Source organism: Eucyclogobius newberryi, unplaced genomic scaffold (assembly GCF_026437365.1).
Source record: "Eucyclogobius newberryi isolate DKJ021-1_F unplaced genomic scaffold, fEucNew1.0.hap1 SCAF_11, whole genome shotgun sequence".
NCBI classification, from domain to species: domain Eukaryota; kingdom Metazoa; phylum Chordata; class Actinopteri; order Gobiiformes; family Gobiidae; genus Eucyclogobius; species Eucyclogobius newberryi.
The window spans coordinates 30,117,354-30,136,686 of record NW_027315735.1 but is presented as its reverse complement, the minus strand read 5'-3'; the positions used below and the strand labels follow the sequence as shown (position 1 = coordinate 30,136,686).

At 42.0% G+C, this 19,333-nt stretch overlaps 1 protein-coding gene across 1 annotated transcript; it reads left to right on the top strand.

Annotated features, from left to right (window-relative positions):
• Positions 1-4,977: 4,977 nt before the first annotated feature.
• On the top strand, positions 4,978-8,638 carry agtr2 (angiotensin II receptor, type 2). The gene is made up of 2 exons (XM_072439864.1): positions 4,978-5,138; positions 6,488-8,638. Exon 2 carries the CDS (start codon positions 6,536-6,538, stop codon positions 7,751-7,753), a length of 1,218 nt encoding a protein of 405 aa, XP_072295965.1. The 5' UTR covers positions 4,978-5,138; positions 6,488-6,535; the 3' UTR covers positions 7,754-8,638.
• Positions 8,639-19,333: the final 10,695 nt, after the last annotated feature.

Genomic DNA, 19,333 nt, shown 5'->3' with positions numbered 1-19,333 from the left:
CAGTGATTCACCTTCTCGTTCGCGGCCCTCGGAGCTTCTAGAGAAACAACGTGTAAACAACGTGAGGAGTGTGTGTTTGAATAAGATAAAAGAGGATCTGACAGTAACAAATGTACAACAGTAAATCAAAAGTGAATTAGAGTAGAGCACGACTAAAATTAAGTACATATGTAAAGTGTGCTGTTTCTTTTCCTTCTTCCTTCCGTCTCGTGTTTTTTCCCGTGTCGTGGGTTTGTTTTCGGGCCATTTGCTGAATGTCTGTACCCGTTCTCTGTCTCCCCATTTCATGCTACAACTGCCCTGTCAAAGAAAGCCTTCAGGACAGAAAATAAATTAGATACATTGAATAAATTTAATAAAATGGTTTGATGGTTTGCTGCATGTCCTCCCCCCTCTCTCATCCTCCATTTCAAAAACTACCCTCTCCTGTCTAATGAAGCCTATGGGCTGGAAAATCTTTAAACATTTTTTTTATTTTTATTAATGAATAGAAAGTAAATGGTTCAATGGTTCTATGCAGCTGGAATGAGAATCAGCTCCTCCAAATCAGAGGCGATGGTTCTCAACCGGAAAAAGGTGGCTTACCATGTGGGTGGGGAGTCCCTGCCCAAAGTGGAGGAGTTTAAGTATCCCGGGGTCTTGTTCAAGGGCCTCGGCTGGCCTGGGAGGGTCTCGGGATCCCCCCGGAGGAGTTGGAGGAAGAGTCTAGGGAGGGGAAAGTCTGGGAGTCCCTGTTTAGACTGCTGCCCCCGCGACCCGGCCCCGGATAAGCAGGAGAAGATGGATGAATGGTAAAAAGGTTATTGTTTGTTTGTTTTTACATAAAACAGAACTTTTCTAATCTGCCTAATCTGAACTATTCAAATTATGAAATCAATTAGATAACACTTAATCTTGCAGCCATAGCCCTTGTACTATATGTTATAATTGTATTCTTGAATTCTGATCACAATGAATCGCAGTCTTATTGTTGCAATCGTGAACTCACCCCTGATTTGAACGCTCAAAATCACTGATCTCACTTTTAACACAAAAAACATTGCAATAATACATTTCCTCTCCAAAGTCGCGGCGTCGTAATCAGCACCCTCTGTCTCTCCACGCGTCGTAACAAAGACCCATCTAACCCGGCGTGTATTCCCTCCTCTCGGTTCGACCTGCGCGCATTTCTGCATTTATACATTCACACAAAACCCCCACAGCGGAACTACTTCTTCTTTCTTTTCTTTTTTTTTGCAGAGTTGAAGCTCAAACACGCATTCGGTTTGAGCCAAGTGCATTGATCAAAGCCGCTGTGATGTAATGGCGCTCGCACAGCCCTCATTAACTCCAGACCAGAGGCGCTTAATGAAAAACCACTCAAGGGAATCTCTGCCTTTCTCTCCTTCCCCCCCTCATCTTCCTCGTTCACTCCCTGCCTCCCTCCTACAATCCTAAACTCCTCTTGATTCATCTCATGCCCCCGGAACGCTGCTGCTGCTGCTGCTGCTGCGGGTGGTGCTGGTGGTGGTGCTGGTGGTGGTGCTGATGCTTGGGACTTCCGCTGAGACAGTATTGTAAATATTTCCCATGGCTTATCTTGACCGCAAAGATGGGGGGGAAGAAAAAAAAACAGCCCTGACACTGGCCATGATGCGCCGCTAATTAACGGCGAAGTTTCGGAGGGGTCAGTGGCCTCGGACGGGACGGAGCGGGGCGCCTGTGCGGTGACCGTGTGTCGCATCATTAGGAGCAGGTGGTGAGACCAGAGTTTAACCGGAGATTCGGCTGAGAAAAAAAAAAAGAAGTGGAATTCAAGATGTCTGTGTGTTTCTGATTGGTCCGCTGTAGAAAAGGTTTCAAAGGTGGTTCATTTTCAATCTGGTGTTCAAGCTGGGGAAAGTAAAACTAGCTCCGTGTGTTGTGTGTGTATTTTAAGCGATGCGTGTTTGTGATATTGATCATTTTAGTGCTGTTTTATGTCTATATTTGAATTAAAACATAAAACATGTGACTGCACTCGATCACACACACGTCACAGAGAAATCGGAGTATTGCACTGTTTTGCGCACACGTAAACACTTTTTCTCTTGATTTTCTGCCTTTACGCAACGGCTTTGGGGTCGACTGAGTCTGTCTTTGCCCAAGGGCACAACAACAGTATGTGTTGGTCAAAGCGGGGTTCGAACCATTAATCTTCGAGCCTCATAGCCCCATCTTGATAAACGTTACAACAATAAAGTGACAGAATTCACTGCAGCTCCATGTTAGAATCGTTGGCTCCTTTCGAGGCCAAATACATGCTTCAATTGTATAAAAGAGGTTTAGTTTGAAAAAAGTGAATTGATTTATTGCCCTCAGAGGAAAATGTTGTGATTTTGGGCGTTACAAAAATAAATTGAATTGAATTGCTCATCAACATTTGAAATAAATCAAGTAATTTAGTTGTAGAATATAAACAGAACAATATTTTTCTACAGACTCCAACATTTTCCATGTGCTGACATAAGACGTTTTGTTTGTACATTTGGTATAAAGAAAGTAAGAAAAATAAAGTTTGTTTGTTTACCATATTTTCCAGACTATAAGTCCGGAAACGTGAGTATGAGTAAAGTATGAAGAGTATGAAATGCCTAATAGAGAAGAAAAAAACATATATAAGTCTTAAATGCGGTTGCAAGTGTGAAAATAGCAAATAATATCACATATAAGTCACTACGGAGTATAAGTATATAAGTATAAATATAAGTATAAGTGGCACCCCGGCCAAAACTGTGAAAAATACGGTAGTTTGAATGGTTTGTGTTTTGGGTTATACAATTGAGTATTAACACTCTCCAGAAGTGATCAAAAGTGCCTCTTTTCTTTCCCTGTGTCGTTATTCCATTTTCATTCCAAACGCCAATAAACATGAACAACTGACGCTCACACTTCCTGACACAACTTCTTACTTTTACTCAGGCTTTGGACCAACACAAACACTGGACTACAACCCGCTGGAGCACGACACTTCTTGACCAAATTCTGTTCAGTGACTCAGTGATTCTAAAAATACCCGTGCACTTTTTTACATAATGGTGTAATGTCAGGCCTGTGAAATGCAAGAGCAAAATGTAGTAAAGTGTCTGTTTCTGCTCCTCTCAGGCTGCCTCATACACACACACACACACACACGCACACACGCACGCACGCACGCACGCGCGCACGCACGCACACACGCACGCACGCGCGCACGCACACACACACGCACGCACGCGCACGCACGCACGCACACACGCACGCACACACACGCGCACGCACGCACACACGCACGCACACACGCACGCACACACACGCGCACGCGCACGCACACACGCACGCACACACACACTCTCACACACACGCGCACGCACTCACACACACACACACACTCTCACACACTCTCACACTCTCACACTCTCACACTCTCACACTCTCACACTCACACACTCTCACACACTCTCACACTCTCACACACTCACACACTCTCACACACACTCTCACACTCTCACACTCTCACACACTCTCACACACTCTCACACACTCTCACACTCTCACACTCTCACACTCTCACACTCACACACTCTCACACACACTCTCACACTCTCACACACTCACACACTCTCACACACACTCTCACACTCACACACTCTCACACACTCTCACACACTCTCACACACTCTCACACACTCTCACACACTCACACACTCTCACACACTCACACACTCACACTCTCACACTCTCACACTCTCACACTCACACTCACACACTCACACACTCTCACACACACTCTCACACACTCTCACACTCTCTCACACTCTCTCACTCTCACACTCACACACTCTCACACTCTCACACACTCTCACACACTCACACACACTCACACACTCACACTCTCACACTCTCACACTCTCACACTCTCACACTCACACTCACACACACTCTCTCACACACTCTCACACACTCTCACACTCTCTCACACTCTCTCACTCTCACTCTCACACTCTCACACTCTCACACTTTCACACACTCTCACACACTCTCACACTCTCTCACACACTCACACACTCACACACTCACACACTCACACACTCACACACTCACACACTCACACACACTCACACACTCTCACACACTCTCACACTCTCTCACACTCACACTCTCACACTCTCACACTCTCACACTCTCACTCTCACACACTCTCACACTCTCTCACACTCTCTCACACTCTCTCACACTCACACACTCACACACTCACACACTCACACACTCACACACTCACACACTCACACACTCTCACACTCTCACACACTCACACACTCTCACACACTCTCTCACACACTCTCAAACACTCTCACACTCTCTCACACTCTCTCACTCTCACACTCACACTCTCACACTCTCACACTCTCACACTCTCACACTCTCACACTTTCACACACTCTCACACTCTCTCACACTCTCTCACACTCACACACTCACACACTCACACACTCTCACACACTCACACACACTCACACACTCTCACACACTCACACACTCTCACACACTCTCACACTCTCTCACACTCACACTCTCACACTCTCACACACTCTCACACTCTCACTCTCACACACTCTCACACTCTCACACTCTCACACTTTCACACACTCTCACACTCTCTCACACTCTCTCACACTCACACACTCACACACTCACACACTCTCACACACTCACACACTCTCACACACTCTCACACTCTCACACACTCTCACACTCTCACACTCACCCTCTCTCACACTCACACTCTCACACACTCTCACACTCTCACACTCACCCTCTCTCACACTCACCCTCTCACACTCACACACTGTCCAGTCCAGTCCAGCCTTCTCTCATAATGAAGGCGTGACGCGCACATTGCTTCCCCGTTGTGCAATCGCAGATAAACCCTGGGGAGCTATAAGACCCCAAAACTCATCTGGTTTCTCATAGTCTCCGGGACTCGACGCACACTCTGCCCTCCCCACTTGCGCGCAGGGAGAGGGAGGCATCGCGAGTTATGGTCTGGGACACTGAACAACTTGGAGCCCAAGAGAAGAGCCATTGTGAAGACATGGACCGCAGCCAAAAGGACTGAGCACATTGTCAAGCAACCGCAGGTAAAACTTTCAATACAATTCACGGGTTGTTTGCTGAGAGTTTTATTGGACTGGATGGAGCGTGTTTTGACTACTATAATTTTACTTTTTAAGTTAGAATTCCTTGGGGATGATCATTGAAATCAGATTTATGATATCAAAATGCATTAAGTGTAAGTGCTGCCTCTCATAGTATCTGTAAAACATGACTAACTACTTTCAGCACCCAAATGCAGTTTACTTTTGGGGTTAGCACTACCAATTACAAAGATGATCAAAGGTTTAAACCCTGTATTTACTTTTCTATTTAGCCTGGAGACAGGTTCTTTTTTGTGTGTGAAGTTGAGGTCATGAGTCGTAAAACATGAAGACACTCCTCCAGCTTTACAAACGCAGAGGACATATTTTATAGCCTTAAGTCTAAAAATATAAAAGACAAAGACGCAGAAATGATAACAGTTGAAGAATTATGAACAAATCTGTGATGAAACAACTCAAGAAGTAAAGACTTAGCACTAGTGTTCTTCCAGAAGGCTTTTGAACTGTGTAATGAGCTGAGATGTGATCTAGATTAGACCTTTATAGCCTGAGGTAAGACGGGGCCCTCCTGCTCCTGTTCAGGTTTACTCATGAGGTCAGTACTTTCTGTGGTACAAGTACTGCATCACAGACTGTACTTGACCAAGGGGTCTTGATCCCAGATGATGCCAAGATATTGTAAAAATGTTTCATCTGTTTTAGAAATGGAAAACACGTCATTATACTGCAGGGGAGTCCCACTATGGCCCGGGGGCCAAATGCGGCCCTCAATCTTCCTGCTGCATTGGCCTAAATTATATAGGTTGTATTTTCTCCCACTATAACCTAAATAACACCACATACAATTGGAATTCAGATCTAAAATGAATGTTCCAAGTCATTGCACACAGTAAATTAATTAACTCTCTTCTTACGCAAGAAGCTTTATCAAAACACAGTATGGCTATGATTTTCCTCCTGAGCAAACAAGAAGATATGCATGACTACAACACACAGAACATAGTTAGCTGCATTGTTAACTTTTAATTGCCTCAGAAAGGATTATTAACAGACGATGAACTCAAATGAATCTTGACACTTTACACATCGTCTGTCTAATGTAAAGAGACAATATGGGAACATGGAGATGGATCGACGCGTGCTCTAAATCTGGAAGTGTGTGCGCCTGTCAACATGTGTTATACTTAGCACAACTTAGCATACTTTTCCTCAGATTTGTTATCATATGTGACAGCTGACAAAACCGTGAGGCAAAACACTCAAAAACGGCTAAAGTTAGTCTCCTTAAAAGGTAAACTAATTGCAAATGTTTTTTTTTTTTTACTCCCTAGGCCTGAACCCGGACCTTGTGACGCAAGTTTACATCATTCGATACCACGATGGAAAACCTCTTCAACTCTACAGCGTTGCCAAACATGACTCTCGTCCCTTCTGCCCCCCACTGTGAAAACTGGACACATATCGACATGTCCACGCTGATCCCCACAATGTACAGCATCATCAGCATATTCGGCACCGTCGGCAACGTTTTAGCCATCAGCGTTTTGGTCCATTCCAACACGTCGAGAAGCGTGGCCAACACTTTCATGGTGAACTTGTGCGTCGCCGACCTGCTCTTCCTGCTGTCGCTGCCGCTTTGGGCCGTGTACTACTCTCAAAGCTACAACTGGACGTTCGGACGCGCGACCTGCAAAGTGTGCGCCGCGCTCCTCCACTTCAACCTCTACGCGTCCATCTTCTTCATCACGTGCATGAGTATGGACAGGTACCTCGCCATCGTGCACCCTCTGCGGTCCCTGAGCGCGCGCGACCCCAAAATCGCCACCTTCGCCTGCGTCTTGGTGTGGGTCCTGGCTTGCCTGTGCTCCGCCCCGACGCTAGTGCTGCGGGACCTCTACGCCACCTCGGATGCGGGGGTCAGAATATGCGGCATCAAGTACCCGAACGAGACGTGGTTCTTTGCTCTGGCCTGGATGAAGGTGATCATAGGCTTCGTCCTCCCTTTGATCGTCATCTGCTGCTGCTACGGCGTCATCGGGCGACACTTACTCGCCGACACGGGCCTGGTGAGAATGCAGAGTGCTTCGCATTCGGTGAAAAAATGCGCGGAATCCAGAGAGCAACGCGGCAGATTCGAGCGGCCGCCGACCCCGTGCCCCCACCAGAGGTCTGGCAATAGCAAACCGCTCGAGGGACGAGGATTACAAAGGGTCTTGTGGACGGTGGCGGCGGTTGTGATCGCCTTTTTCCTGTGTTGGTTTCCCTTCCATTGCGTCACGATGCTAGACGTCGGCAATGCGTACGGATGGTTCGACGGGTGTTGGGTCGAGTGGACGATCCGGAACATGACCCCGATCACGCTCTGTTTGGGGTTCTCGAATTCGGCGATCAACCCGCTCCTCTACTGCTTCGTCGGGCATCATTTCAGGGGGAAGCTGGGCGGGCTGTGCAAGGGGCTTTGTGCGTGCGTGAGAGCCCGAGAAGAGGAGCACAGCCGACAGAAACGAGGCTCGTTCAGCACCAGGTTGAGTTCATTTTCGAGGAAACTCAGCGATTTCAAAGACCTGGCCATCGTCGAGAACTCCTGTCCAGCTTGAGGGAAAAGAGATGAAACGCAATTACGTCCTTGCCGTTTCGCGGTCTGAATAAACAGCATGATGTTACGCTACAATGAAAACGTACAAATAATTAGTCTTACCAGTAAACATTTTATTCAAGGCGCTGTGTCTGATTGTCTTAAAAACATGAAGTCTTTGCATTGATGAATTTATTCACAACTTTCAGAGGCCAGAGCGAGTTTTGGCGTCATGGGACAGCTAACAACAAGTAGCATGCTAACAGTGCACTTCCTGCTTCTCGAAAAAAAGCCTCTATAATTAGATGCAGACAGAGCACAGTGGTCTCATTTTCACCCAAATAGATGCTTTTATCATCTGTACAGGGGCAAAATAGGGTTAGATTTTACTTTATTGAACACACCAAACTTTAGTATGTTATTTGTAGTATTTTTGCCTTGAAAGACAGACTTAAACAAACATAATACCAGAGGGAATCTATAGAAAAATATGTCAAGTTGACGTTAATGGTGTTTATAAGGGCAGAAATGTATTTTGTTGGGATTGATGTTTAAAATGTCATGTTTGAAATGTTAAACTGCAATAATGTAAATATGTACAGTGTGGCTACATTTGCCAGACTTCAATCAATCCTTTAATACAACATTACTTTTAAGGAAAAATGGTGCGACGTTTTTAAATAAACAAAAAGCATAAAACATGGTGGTAATATATTTTACGTGACATCATATGAAATGTGGCCTGAAGCAACTGAACACCTCAAATGTTTGTACAGATTTGTTTTATTGTTTCAAACTTGTGTGGAAACGGGAATTTCTGTTGAAAAGGGAGGACAAATAAATGTACGAGCTGTACTCAGGAGGTGTGAGGGTATAAATGAATCATAAGTCGTGCCTTTTTATCAGTATCCTTTTTAAATGCAACTTTTATCACTGTGAAATATGTTAATAAACTTTTTAAAAAGAACATTTGTCTTGTTCGTCTCATTGTGTGGCTCGGGTTTAACCAATTTTGTTTGTTGCAATCCATCAAACACCTATGGGAGGCTGTACCTTTGCATCCAGGTTTAGATTAGTGTTTAGTCCTCCAGCACAGAGAGGAAAAGGAGCTGAACATAAATATAAAACATAAGGAGAGAGGCCAAGCTATGCTGATACAATGGATGTTAGTTCAGACTGTAACCTTTAAAAACACATACAAACAACACATTAATCAATTCTTCTATAATTACCCAAAAATAGCTTGTCTTTTGGTTATTATCAGTCATCATTGGGCCAATCCACATTAAACAACAAACAGCACAGAAAGAACAGGTGGCCATAATATTAATATGGCAATTTTGTGAACATAACATCCAAAATAAATGCCATCATTTTGTGAGTTTTATATCTGAAGATTCCGTTTAAAAATAGGGAATTATCCAATGAAAATACTGTGGTGGAAAGAGCATAATGACATTTTAATTTATTTTTTACAGTGGCTAAAATGTACAAGAGAAAAATATAGAAACAGTAATAAAGTATAAAAAAGTGTACAGTATACAAAATAAATATAATTATTTTGTATACTGTATAATAAAATAAGATAAAAATAGTCACCGGTTAGATTTTGTCTCAAATGTAATCGAATTTTAGTCATTTTATACAAATGTTTGTCGGTTTATAAAGGAGAAGCAAGTGGGACTTTTAATGAACTCAGTAATGTAATGAAGTACAATTACATGACTTTAGGGTACAGTTAAGCTTCACACACTTTATTGTCTCCGTGGGGAAATTTGTCCTTTGCATTTGACTCTTCAATGCCACTGGGACATCACCTCAGGAGCAGATCTTGTGCTAGGCTTGGTCTGGAGGATTTTTGTACAATATTGTGCAGGTTTTGCGTCGAGAAACATGCCAAATCCACACAGAAAACACTCAATTAGAAGGACAAATACAGCTTTAGAAAACAGCTTATGAAAGTACAATAACCCCCATGCAACTACTCATTCTTGACAACGTGAGAATATATTAATAAGCAGTGAAAAGTAGTGAAAAAGTGAACGCAAACAATGACAAATAAAAAGAAATGCACACGCTATACATGAGATTATACACGAGATAAAGTGTTGTTAAAGTTAACTGCCAGGTATTTCATTAAGATAATCCTTCAAGCCCTTGCAATGTTAACGAGACAAGTGCATTTTAATGACAGAAAATAGCCCGTTATTACTGGAGGTTATCTGCGCGTCTGCCCCCGGTGACCCGACTTCACCCCGTTACGCTTAACGTGCCGCTGTCGTCCCGAGCCCGGTCGAATTGTTCACATTTTTAGCCAAAGTGAATCCATCCATCGTCCACGCATTCCTCTGCCCAGCTGCACCTCCATAGCCGGGACACGACACCGAGGGGAACAGCCACTTCACACTTCACCCCAGACAAAAAGAAGAACCAAACGGAATCTTCTCTCTGTGACGGACGAGAATGACAGGCAATTAAATACATTCTCCGTACTTATCATAATACCAGCTTTATTTATAACCTTTACAACAGGGTGTGAAGTGCTTTCCAATGAAATATAATGGCATACAGAAGAATAAAATCAGTACTAGTGTGAACAATGAAGCAAACTGCATTACCGTATTTTCCGGACTATAAGTCGCACCAGCCAAAAAATGCATAGTAGAGAAGAAAAAAACATATATAAGTCGCTCTGGAGTATGAAATGCGGTTGCAAGTGTGAAAATAACAAATAATATCACATATAAGTCGATCCGGAGTATAAGTATATAAGTATAAATATAAGTATAAGTCGCACACCGGCCAAAACTATGAAAAAAGGTGCGACTTATAGTCCAGAAAATACGGTAAATAAAGTGTCACTACATTACATTAGTGTTAAAAGCCAGTCTGAATGTAATCTGCTGAGTCTATGATGATTTTGTCGTTTTGTCGTTATATTTTATTAGTTTACTATTGTTTTATTAGGATTTCAGGGTTTATGTACAACAGGAAAGCGAGAGCGTGGAGTGAGTTAGCGTGAGTTTGGGGAGTGACTGGACGGTTTAATCTGCCTTTTCACTGGAACTTGGAAAAAGCTGTTTGCAAGTATGTTCAGTAGTTTTTAGCGCTCCCTGTTAGTAGATCAATCAATGCACAGAGCATGTCTTTGTCTAAGTCACAGAGTTTGTCTCAGTATTGTCGAGTATCAATGTGTGACTGTTGAAAAGAGATGTGACATAGTCGGTTTTTCAATAGGCAGAAAAATATGACTCTAGACACACAGAAAGTATGAGGGACTGAGCAAACGTGCTGTATTATGTCATATATAGATAGGAGAGGGGGAGAAATTAGTTTTATCTTGAGTCATTTTTCATACAGAAGTTTTACTGAAACTTTGGCTCAACTTGATTTATTTTAGATGAAGATTAGAGGGGGGAAAAAGCCAAATTTAACAGTAGCCATTACAGTCATTTGGCTGTATTGTGAGGTATTTGAAATGTTATTGTTTGTTAAGTTACAGATCAAGTCTAGTTTATGTGTCAAATAATTATATTCCTCATAGATTTGTGTGTTTTGTGTTCAGTGTTGACCCTATGCCAGTTTTTTATTTTGGCCCCTGGAGACCACTTAGCTGCTATATTCTGGGATGGTCGAAAACATAATGCAAAAATGTCCCAGAGTGTCTCGATTTGGTGGTGTTTTTTTCAGGGGAGCCAAGACAGACTGGGATTTTTAATGGGGCAGAGGAAAAGTGCAGAACTGTGGCGCAAGTGTGAGGCTTGGATTGTGTTTTGGGGAGTTTTTTAATGCAAAAGAGTAAAGCATATGGAAGCATCTCTTATTATAATGTAGGAATAAAAAGCACTGTGTAACAAATGGCCCACACCGCGATGTCAAAACAACATTTGCACATGGACATCGTATGGCCTGATTGTCATTCTGTTTGTTTCATTTTTTTTTTTTACCAGCGATGAAAATGGCAGATGACTCAGACTGTCTGTGATTCATCTGGCCTTCAGTAGAGTTAGGTTTCTCATGAAATGCTTTACTGTCTTTTGGGACTTTTTCCGTAAATGTCAGAAATTATTTGGCGTTATTTTCAGTTTCATAGAAAAAAAATTACAACAAGCTGTTCCGTATTTACTGTTATGATTCACGATTACATAAACTTACAGTACATGAACTGGTAATGGGGTTAAACGAAATAAACACACATAAATATAATATTACTACTACATAATATGACCCATGATAGCATAATAATCCTAGTGAAGAAGAAAGAGAAGAAGAATCATAGTGAAGAAGAAGAAGAAGAAGAATCATAGTGAAGAAGAAGAAGGTGAAGAAGAAGAAGAAGAAGGTGAAGAAGAAGAAGAATCATAGTGGAGAAGAAGAATCATAGTGAAGAAGAAGAAGGTGAAGAAGAAGAAGGTGAAGAAGAAGAAGAAGAAGGTGAGAAGAAGAATCATAGTGAAGAAGAAGAAGAAGGTGAAGAAGAAAAAGAAGAAGACTTAATTGCGCTGCAACGTTATTTCTATTCATTTAACTATTTAATATTTTGTGAAATACACTGTATACCTGGTTCCAGTTCATAATTAATATTAATGGTAATAATAATATCAATGGCTTTTATTTACATTTGAAAAAAAAAAAATCTAATCTTAAATTGATCAGTCAAAACACACACAATAAATCACACATTAATGATTGATATTGCCCTTTTAGGTGTGTGATAAAAAATACTTCCTGTTTTTGATCAAGAGGAGTAATAACTAAGTCCATCCTTGGTTGTGATTTACTTGCCACTTTCCAAAATAGGTCCCTTAGATAATATTTTGTGTATCTCCTTCTTCAGGTCTCGGTTGTACCCTTGTCTTCCACCAGATGACGCTGTGGCTCTGCAGAAGAACAGTCTGATGGCTCCAGTGGCTTTAGTGAGGGACAGACCCAGAGGCCCCGGGCTCATGATGTTCGTGAGGCCGGGGGAGAGCGCAGGCGGAGCGGGGAGAGGCCGCGGAGAGACGCGCTGACACAGACAATGATCCAGGATTTCATGAACGTTGCAGTCCAACTGTGGACCACATCCTGTTCAGAGAGGTCACGTGTTTAAATCATCTTTTCATAGGGTTTTCATCGTGGTTTGGCTGCAGAAGGTGTGATTCAAATGTGCAAACAGAACCTTCACTTAAAGACTACTGCTGCAACTGACGATTCTTTTTGGCAGTCGGTTAATCAGGCGATCAATCCTTTGATTAACCGATTCAATGTTTAGATTGCAAAATGCCCATGAATTAAATATTCTTAATACATTTGATCAAAAAGAGAACATCTTCTTAATTAGAGGTTATAACTCTTTTTCCTGTGTCATAAAACCTCTTCTCTCAGCACACAGCATGTTTTTGAGTCTCTATATAGCTCAGTAAACGATGAATCAATTACTATAATAGTTTATCTGAATAATTGATTCACTTGTTTCTAAAGCTTGACCACAGTTTATTGAATCAACAATAATTACTTTTGTTAACATGGGGACAGTCACAGTTGAATGTATGTATTTTCATATGATTTCTGATTCTCGGCCTATTCAGTTGTGAAAGTAAAGGCACAAACGTTTTAGCCAAAAATAGATTAACGCAAAATTATATTTTTTTCCCTTTAATTTTGGATAGTTTTATTGCTCTAAAGATTGTTATTATTTGTATGTAACTTAACATAAGATCAAGTTGAAGCTAAAGAGAACATTTGCATGGAGATGATCTACAACTTCTCATTTAATACATTTATTTGACACATTTTCTGTGTCTTTTTGTGATATTTACTGACCCGTAAATTTGCTTCTGGAGACTAAAAATCTGGACAAAACACAAGATCACAGTTTGACACTTTTAATAGTTCAGCTGTGTGTATTACCTTTACTTTTTACTCTTGAAATAAGTTTGAAGGTGTACTTTTGATACTTTTTAGATTTTTTTAAGTGTTACTGGTAGTTTTACTTGGAGTTTCTGTGCGTGTGTGTGTGTGTGTGTGTACGTGTGTAGGCGTGTGTGTGTGTACGTGCGTGTTTCTGTACTTTTCCTTAATTAACACAATGGAATACCTCTTCCAGCACTGAGCTTATAACACGTCGTCGGCCTGTAGCTGACGTACGACTCTAAAAATCCCTCGAGCGTTTACCTTCGTTTGTGGCCACAAGAAAAATGTTTTATAATAATAATAATAAATATAGCCGCAAGCGGCAATGATCGGCCCTCGCTACGCCGCCGCCACGCCGCAAGAGGAGGGGGCGCTAACGCGCCCCAATTGTCCTTTTATTACGCCTACTGCTGAATCTGTGACGCTGTCACATCTTCTCACCTTTGTTTTACCATCAAAAAGCAATTTTATTTTGAATTCTTGGCAAAATGTGCGGCTTTGCCGCACAGACACCGTGACTCTTTGAATAAAAATGTGGATAACTTTTGATGGTCCACCCCTGAAGATGAGTCTCACCAAATTTCAGGTTAATATGTCTAACGCCCTAAAAGGAGTTTGTGAAAGTCTAAAGTGTAAACATGTTCTGGCGATTTCCCCATTGGAATAACATGGAAGGTTTCGGTCATCGTTACAGCAAAGCCATAACAATTATGACATGGGTCTCATTGACTTTTTTGATGGGGATGCCAAAATTGAGTTGTGTGTCAAATTTCATATAATTTCGCAAAACTAAATATTTAACCTCCATATAAAATCTGTAGGGGGCGCTGTGGCTCCAAATTAATTTATTTCACTTCAAGTAGGTTTAGGGCAAAGAGTTTAACAACTGATTCTAATTTGACGCAATTCGGACTTTATCTGCGCAAACGGCAGAAATGTTAAATTTGGGAGATTTCTGAAATTCTTGCTACAGTTTGCGGCTTCGCCGCTCAGAGACCGTGACAGGTATCAATGTAATTTGGATAACTTTTGATGTCCCACTCCTCAGTAGCATTTTCACCAAATTTCAGCTTTTTAGGGCCACCGCCCTGGGAGGAGTTCGTAAAAGTACGACGTTTGGAAAAACTCCGAAGTCATGTTTAGCCATTTTTGAACCAATATGGCCGACATTTGGTTGGGCGGACGGCGTTGCAGCAATAATATTTTTTACTTCTCTTGTCACCATCTACCTCTGCGCCAAATTTCATGATTCTACGATCAGATTTTTTTTGGGTCATTTCCCATCTCTCAATGCATTTTTGGTACATTTGGGGGCGCTGACGCGCCAATTTTTTTATTTTAGAAAAGGGAAATAGCCAGAATGTAGAGAGGCACAATTTTTAGAGATGTGCAAATTTTTGTGACTTTTCGTCAATGTTCACTGGGTGAAAAATAGGGGGGTTGGTCCCGAGAAGAAAGAAAGAAAGAAGAAAGAATAATATTCCGATGCGAAAACAATGTTTCCCATTTTCCAAATATCATAAACTATACATTTTCGGAAAGCGCGAGCGCTTTCCTACCTCATGGTGTGGGTCCCTGGTCACTGACGGGTACTTTCGTTAATTTTGAGTGGGCTCCGCCCACTTTGTGTTTTTGGCCCTCTATACAGTAATAATGTTCAATTTTTGCATTACATGCTTATATGCACGGAACATGCAAGAGATGGGGAACGTATTCGTGAGCTACTTAGCGCAAATGAGTGCTTTATATGGGGATGTAATGTCTCAATGTAAAGTGCTCGTTTAGTGCGCACTTTTGCACGGGCTTCGCCCGTTTACAACGGTAATGTTCCATTTTCCTACTACTAATTAGTATGCACGGGGCGTGCATGAGTGAAGGAGTGCGTTAGTGAGTGTTTGGAAGTGGACGAGCGCTTCGCGCTCGATTTCGTGCGCACTACGTGCGCACTTTCGCAGCCGTGCTTTGCACGGCCTTACGAGATTAATAGGCCTCTCGCCAGCTTGTGGCGCTCGGGCCTAATAATAATAATATATGTGAGTACGGCATGATAAACCCACAGGGAGGGCCATGTGGTGTGAAATCAATTGGCGGTGGCCTCTCTGCAGAGTCAAGATAAAGACAAGCACACATTTGTCCATTAAAAGGAGACGTATTATGCTTTTTTTTTTCTTCATTTTTTCATAGCATTTGTATTGAACTACACCATAAATAGCATATAATTTTGCATTTTGTCCATTGTAAACCACAATATTGATCTAAAACCGCTTAATAATAGAAAGGTCCGTCGACTTCCTGTTCGAACCTGCGGATCTGATAAGCTCCGCCTCTTCACATCGACATTCCACCGTAACCGTATGATCAGTTACGTGTTTTTTATTTGTGAAAAGTGGCCACGTTGCATTACAGCACCCTACATGTACAAGTCTTAAATTTGTCAAATAGTCACAACTAAGTACAGGGCTGTGGGCGGGGATAGGGGGTAGGTGAAAACAGGGATTTTCTCAGCACTTGAGCCTCAATACAGGATTACAATACAGAATAACTCGAGCATGCGTACGTCAGCTTTGAGTAAACGAACTAAGAGAAAAAAGGTTCAAAGCTCATTCAAATTTGCATAATGTCCCTTTAACATAATGTAAAACGTGATTTGCTTGTGTTTCTTTATAGTATTCTGGATATCCTTCACATTTATCCAGGCTTGGGACCGACACAAATTGATCCCTGGCTTCTTAAGTATCTGGATTGTTGAAGAGTGTGTGAATCTGCTTGTCAAGACAATTCCGAAATGACATTTAATTAAATCATCTGCAGCTCGCACCACCGTATTGACACTTTTCTTCCGCTTTATCCACAAACTTTTGGAGCGCAGTGTGACGCCGCCATCGAAACGTTGACTCCCGCTCGACAGATGAGCAGACGTTCGCACCATCCGCTCTCCGAACAACTGCTCGCCATCGGAATCAGCACATCTTTAATTTGACACCGGTGCGACGCGCAGACTGACGGCGCAGACTGCGGAGGAGTTTGTTGTGGCTCGGCCGTGTGGCTTCTTAGCCGGATCCCACCACGCAGGTGTGAAGACCTGCCTTTGGAGATGTTTTTTTAATCACAGTTTGGTTTCGACAGAAGCAGAAGGACACGGCGAGGAGATCTGCTCAGCTGTGACTCTCTGCAAAGACTCCAGAACTAGTTATTCATTTAAATATCATTCCAAACATGTCCCCTATAACAGCGTTTCCTCAGCTTTAGCTCGCTCAACGTTTCTATTTCGATTGAGCCGTGCACGTTTGACTTTTGCTGTATTTGCACATGCTACGATGCAAAGTGTGTTAAGATCCCGGTGGCAAAAACCCAAAAGCAGTCCAAATCAAGGCAAATCAGAATTTATTTACAAAAGTTCAAAATCCAAAGGCTTGCACAAAGGCTCAAAATGTCCAAAAGTCCAAAAAAACACAAAACATCCAAAATTCCACAAAGGCAGGTAAACAAGGCAGGAACAGGGCAAGGCAGGCGTACAAGCAGGACAGACATGAAGTGCCGAACAGACACAGAACAAAGGGGAGACAGAAGTTAAATACACACAGAGAAGCAGGTGATTGGTGGGAAACAAACAAGTGGCAGGAGAAACTAATTAAGGTAACAAGAAGGCTGACAGCAGGTGTGGTGGGAGGTGACAGGGAAATCTAGGAAGTAACAGACGGCAGGTGAGGGGCGGAGACACAGACACAACAATGGGAGCACATGACAAACACAAGGGGCACATGGGAAATGGAGTCTCTGCAGCGCGGGTACTAACAAAGTGTTTATTACGAGAAACATGAACAACACAAAAGTACAGAAATGGATGCCGTTTTGGGGGCAATGAGGGCTGAAGGCTCCCGGGCCTCGATCCCACTCATCTAGGAGAAAAAAATTGAAGAGTTAGACAAATTCAAAGAGGGTAGAAGAGAAGGGCACGAAGTCACAACACTGACACGTGTGACCTGGATGCTTAGATAGTGTAGCTGCAGGAAGGGTCACATGAAAGGGGTGTGGTCCTGCTCCTAAACTGAAGGTAACAAACTTATCTTCATTTGAGTGCATAGAAAATGATCTAATTAATCAAAACGACGATTCCGACTCCCGGACTTACACACATCGAAGACTCCAGAGCGATCGCCTGTATGTTTTCCTAAAGTCGTTAGCATTAGGCTGGGACAAACCCGTTGAGCACCTTTAAAAAAGCCTTGTTAAAGGTCATTGTTGAGTGAGTAAACCTTAATTCATGTGTAAAACTGGCTGCTAAGCTAAAGGCTAACTGACTCTGAACCTGTTTGCTTCTGGTGAGGATCTAGTGACACACAACATTTTCTTTTACCTGTTACTGGTGAAGTGAGAAAGCACATGAAATAAATACTTTAATATGGGGATTTGAATGTGAAAGGAACATTCCATTTGATGCAACTCAATAACAAAAACAAGTAAATCTGCAGCAGTAAATATCTTCTTCTCAGTTCTGCAGTTTTGAACAGGAAGTCAATGAACCTGCTTCTGTTATTATGCTGTTTTGTGTCGTGTCTTGAGGTTTACAATGAAAACATGATTGTGTGTTATAATTTAATAGTCCAACCTGGAAGAAGCATAATACAGCTTCTTTAAGGATTCCTTTTTATGGGATCATAAACTACTCTCAAATCAAGCATTACATGTAATCCAGATTTGAGTTTTTAAAAGTGCATTGCCACGTGAAATGTTCTGTTATTGATTGATTTAAATACAGTGATTCATGTGAAATGATTCATATCATGAGATAGATTAGCGACATCAACATCCTTCTCCTGAAAAATCATGAAGAAAGTTGTTGGAACAGTAATTATAAAATGTTATAATGAAGCGATCTCTTCATTATGACTCAGACATTCAAGTCTGGACCTCAGAGGAACCACCCGTCTCCAGGGCTTCCATTTCTGTAACTTTATGGACATTATTTACATTAAATATGTTATATTTTGTTTGACTCATTTATCTACAATTGACACTAAATAACCACCACCAATCTATTTTTACATTTTGTAAAGTTTAAAAATAAACATAATCAATGTTCAACATGTTCCGTTCCTCATTTATTTTAGAAAGTCATTTCCTCTTTTTAAGAACCCACTGTTTTATTTGAAATCCAAATCCTAATCATTTGACATTTTCAATGCATTTATTTTCTAAACATTTTCTATTGTGTAAAGTTTATGCCTGAACATGATCAGTGCAGACGACTTTATCTTCCACCTTTTCATGTTCTCATTATATTGTTCCAGCTCAGGTGACTTCAACCCTGTGCTGGGCACAAAGTTCAAATCATTTTTTGTTTATACCAGTGCTTTTGTAAAACCGGCAGTGGAGGCCTACATTTTCTCATAATGAAGCACAAATAGCCCTGTTGGTAATCGCCGTGACTACAGGGCTGTGCGCGTAACTAAAGCATAAACGTGAGTGAATACGCAGATAGAAATGTTCTGCAAACGCGTTCTTCTCAACTTTTTATTGTTGTGGAAAGATTCCGCTCGCTCTTTTGAAGCTACTTCCTGTCAAAAAAAACTCAAACACAAATCAAATGGTACAGCCCATGTTTGTGTGTGAAGCCCATATAGGTCTGTGCATAAGGGTGAGAAAGCAGGAAGCGTCGGGGCGATAGGTCAGACAAGCCCGAGCCTTCTGAGGGAAGCGCGCTCTC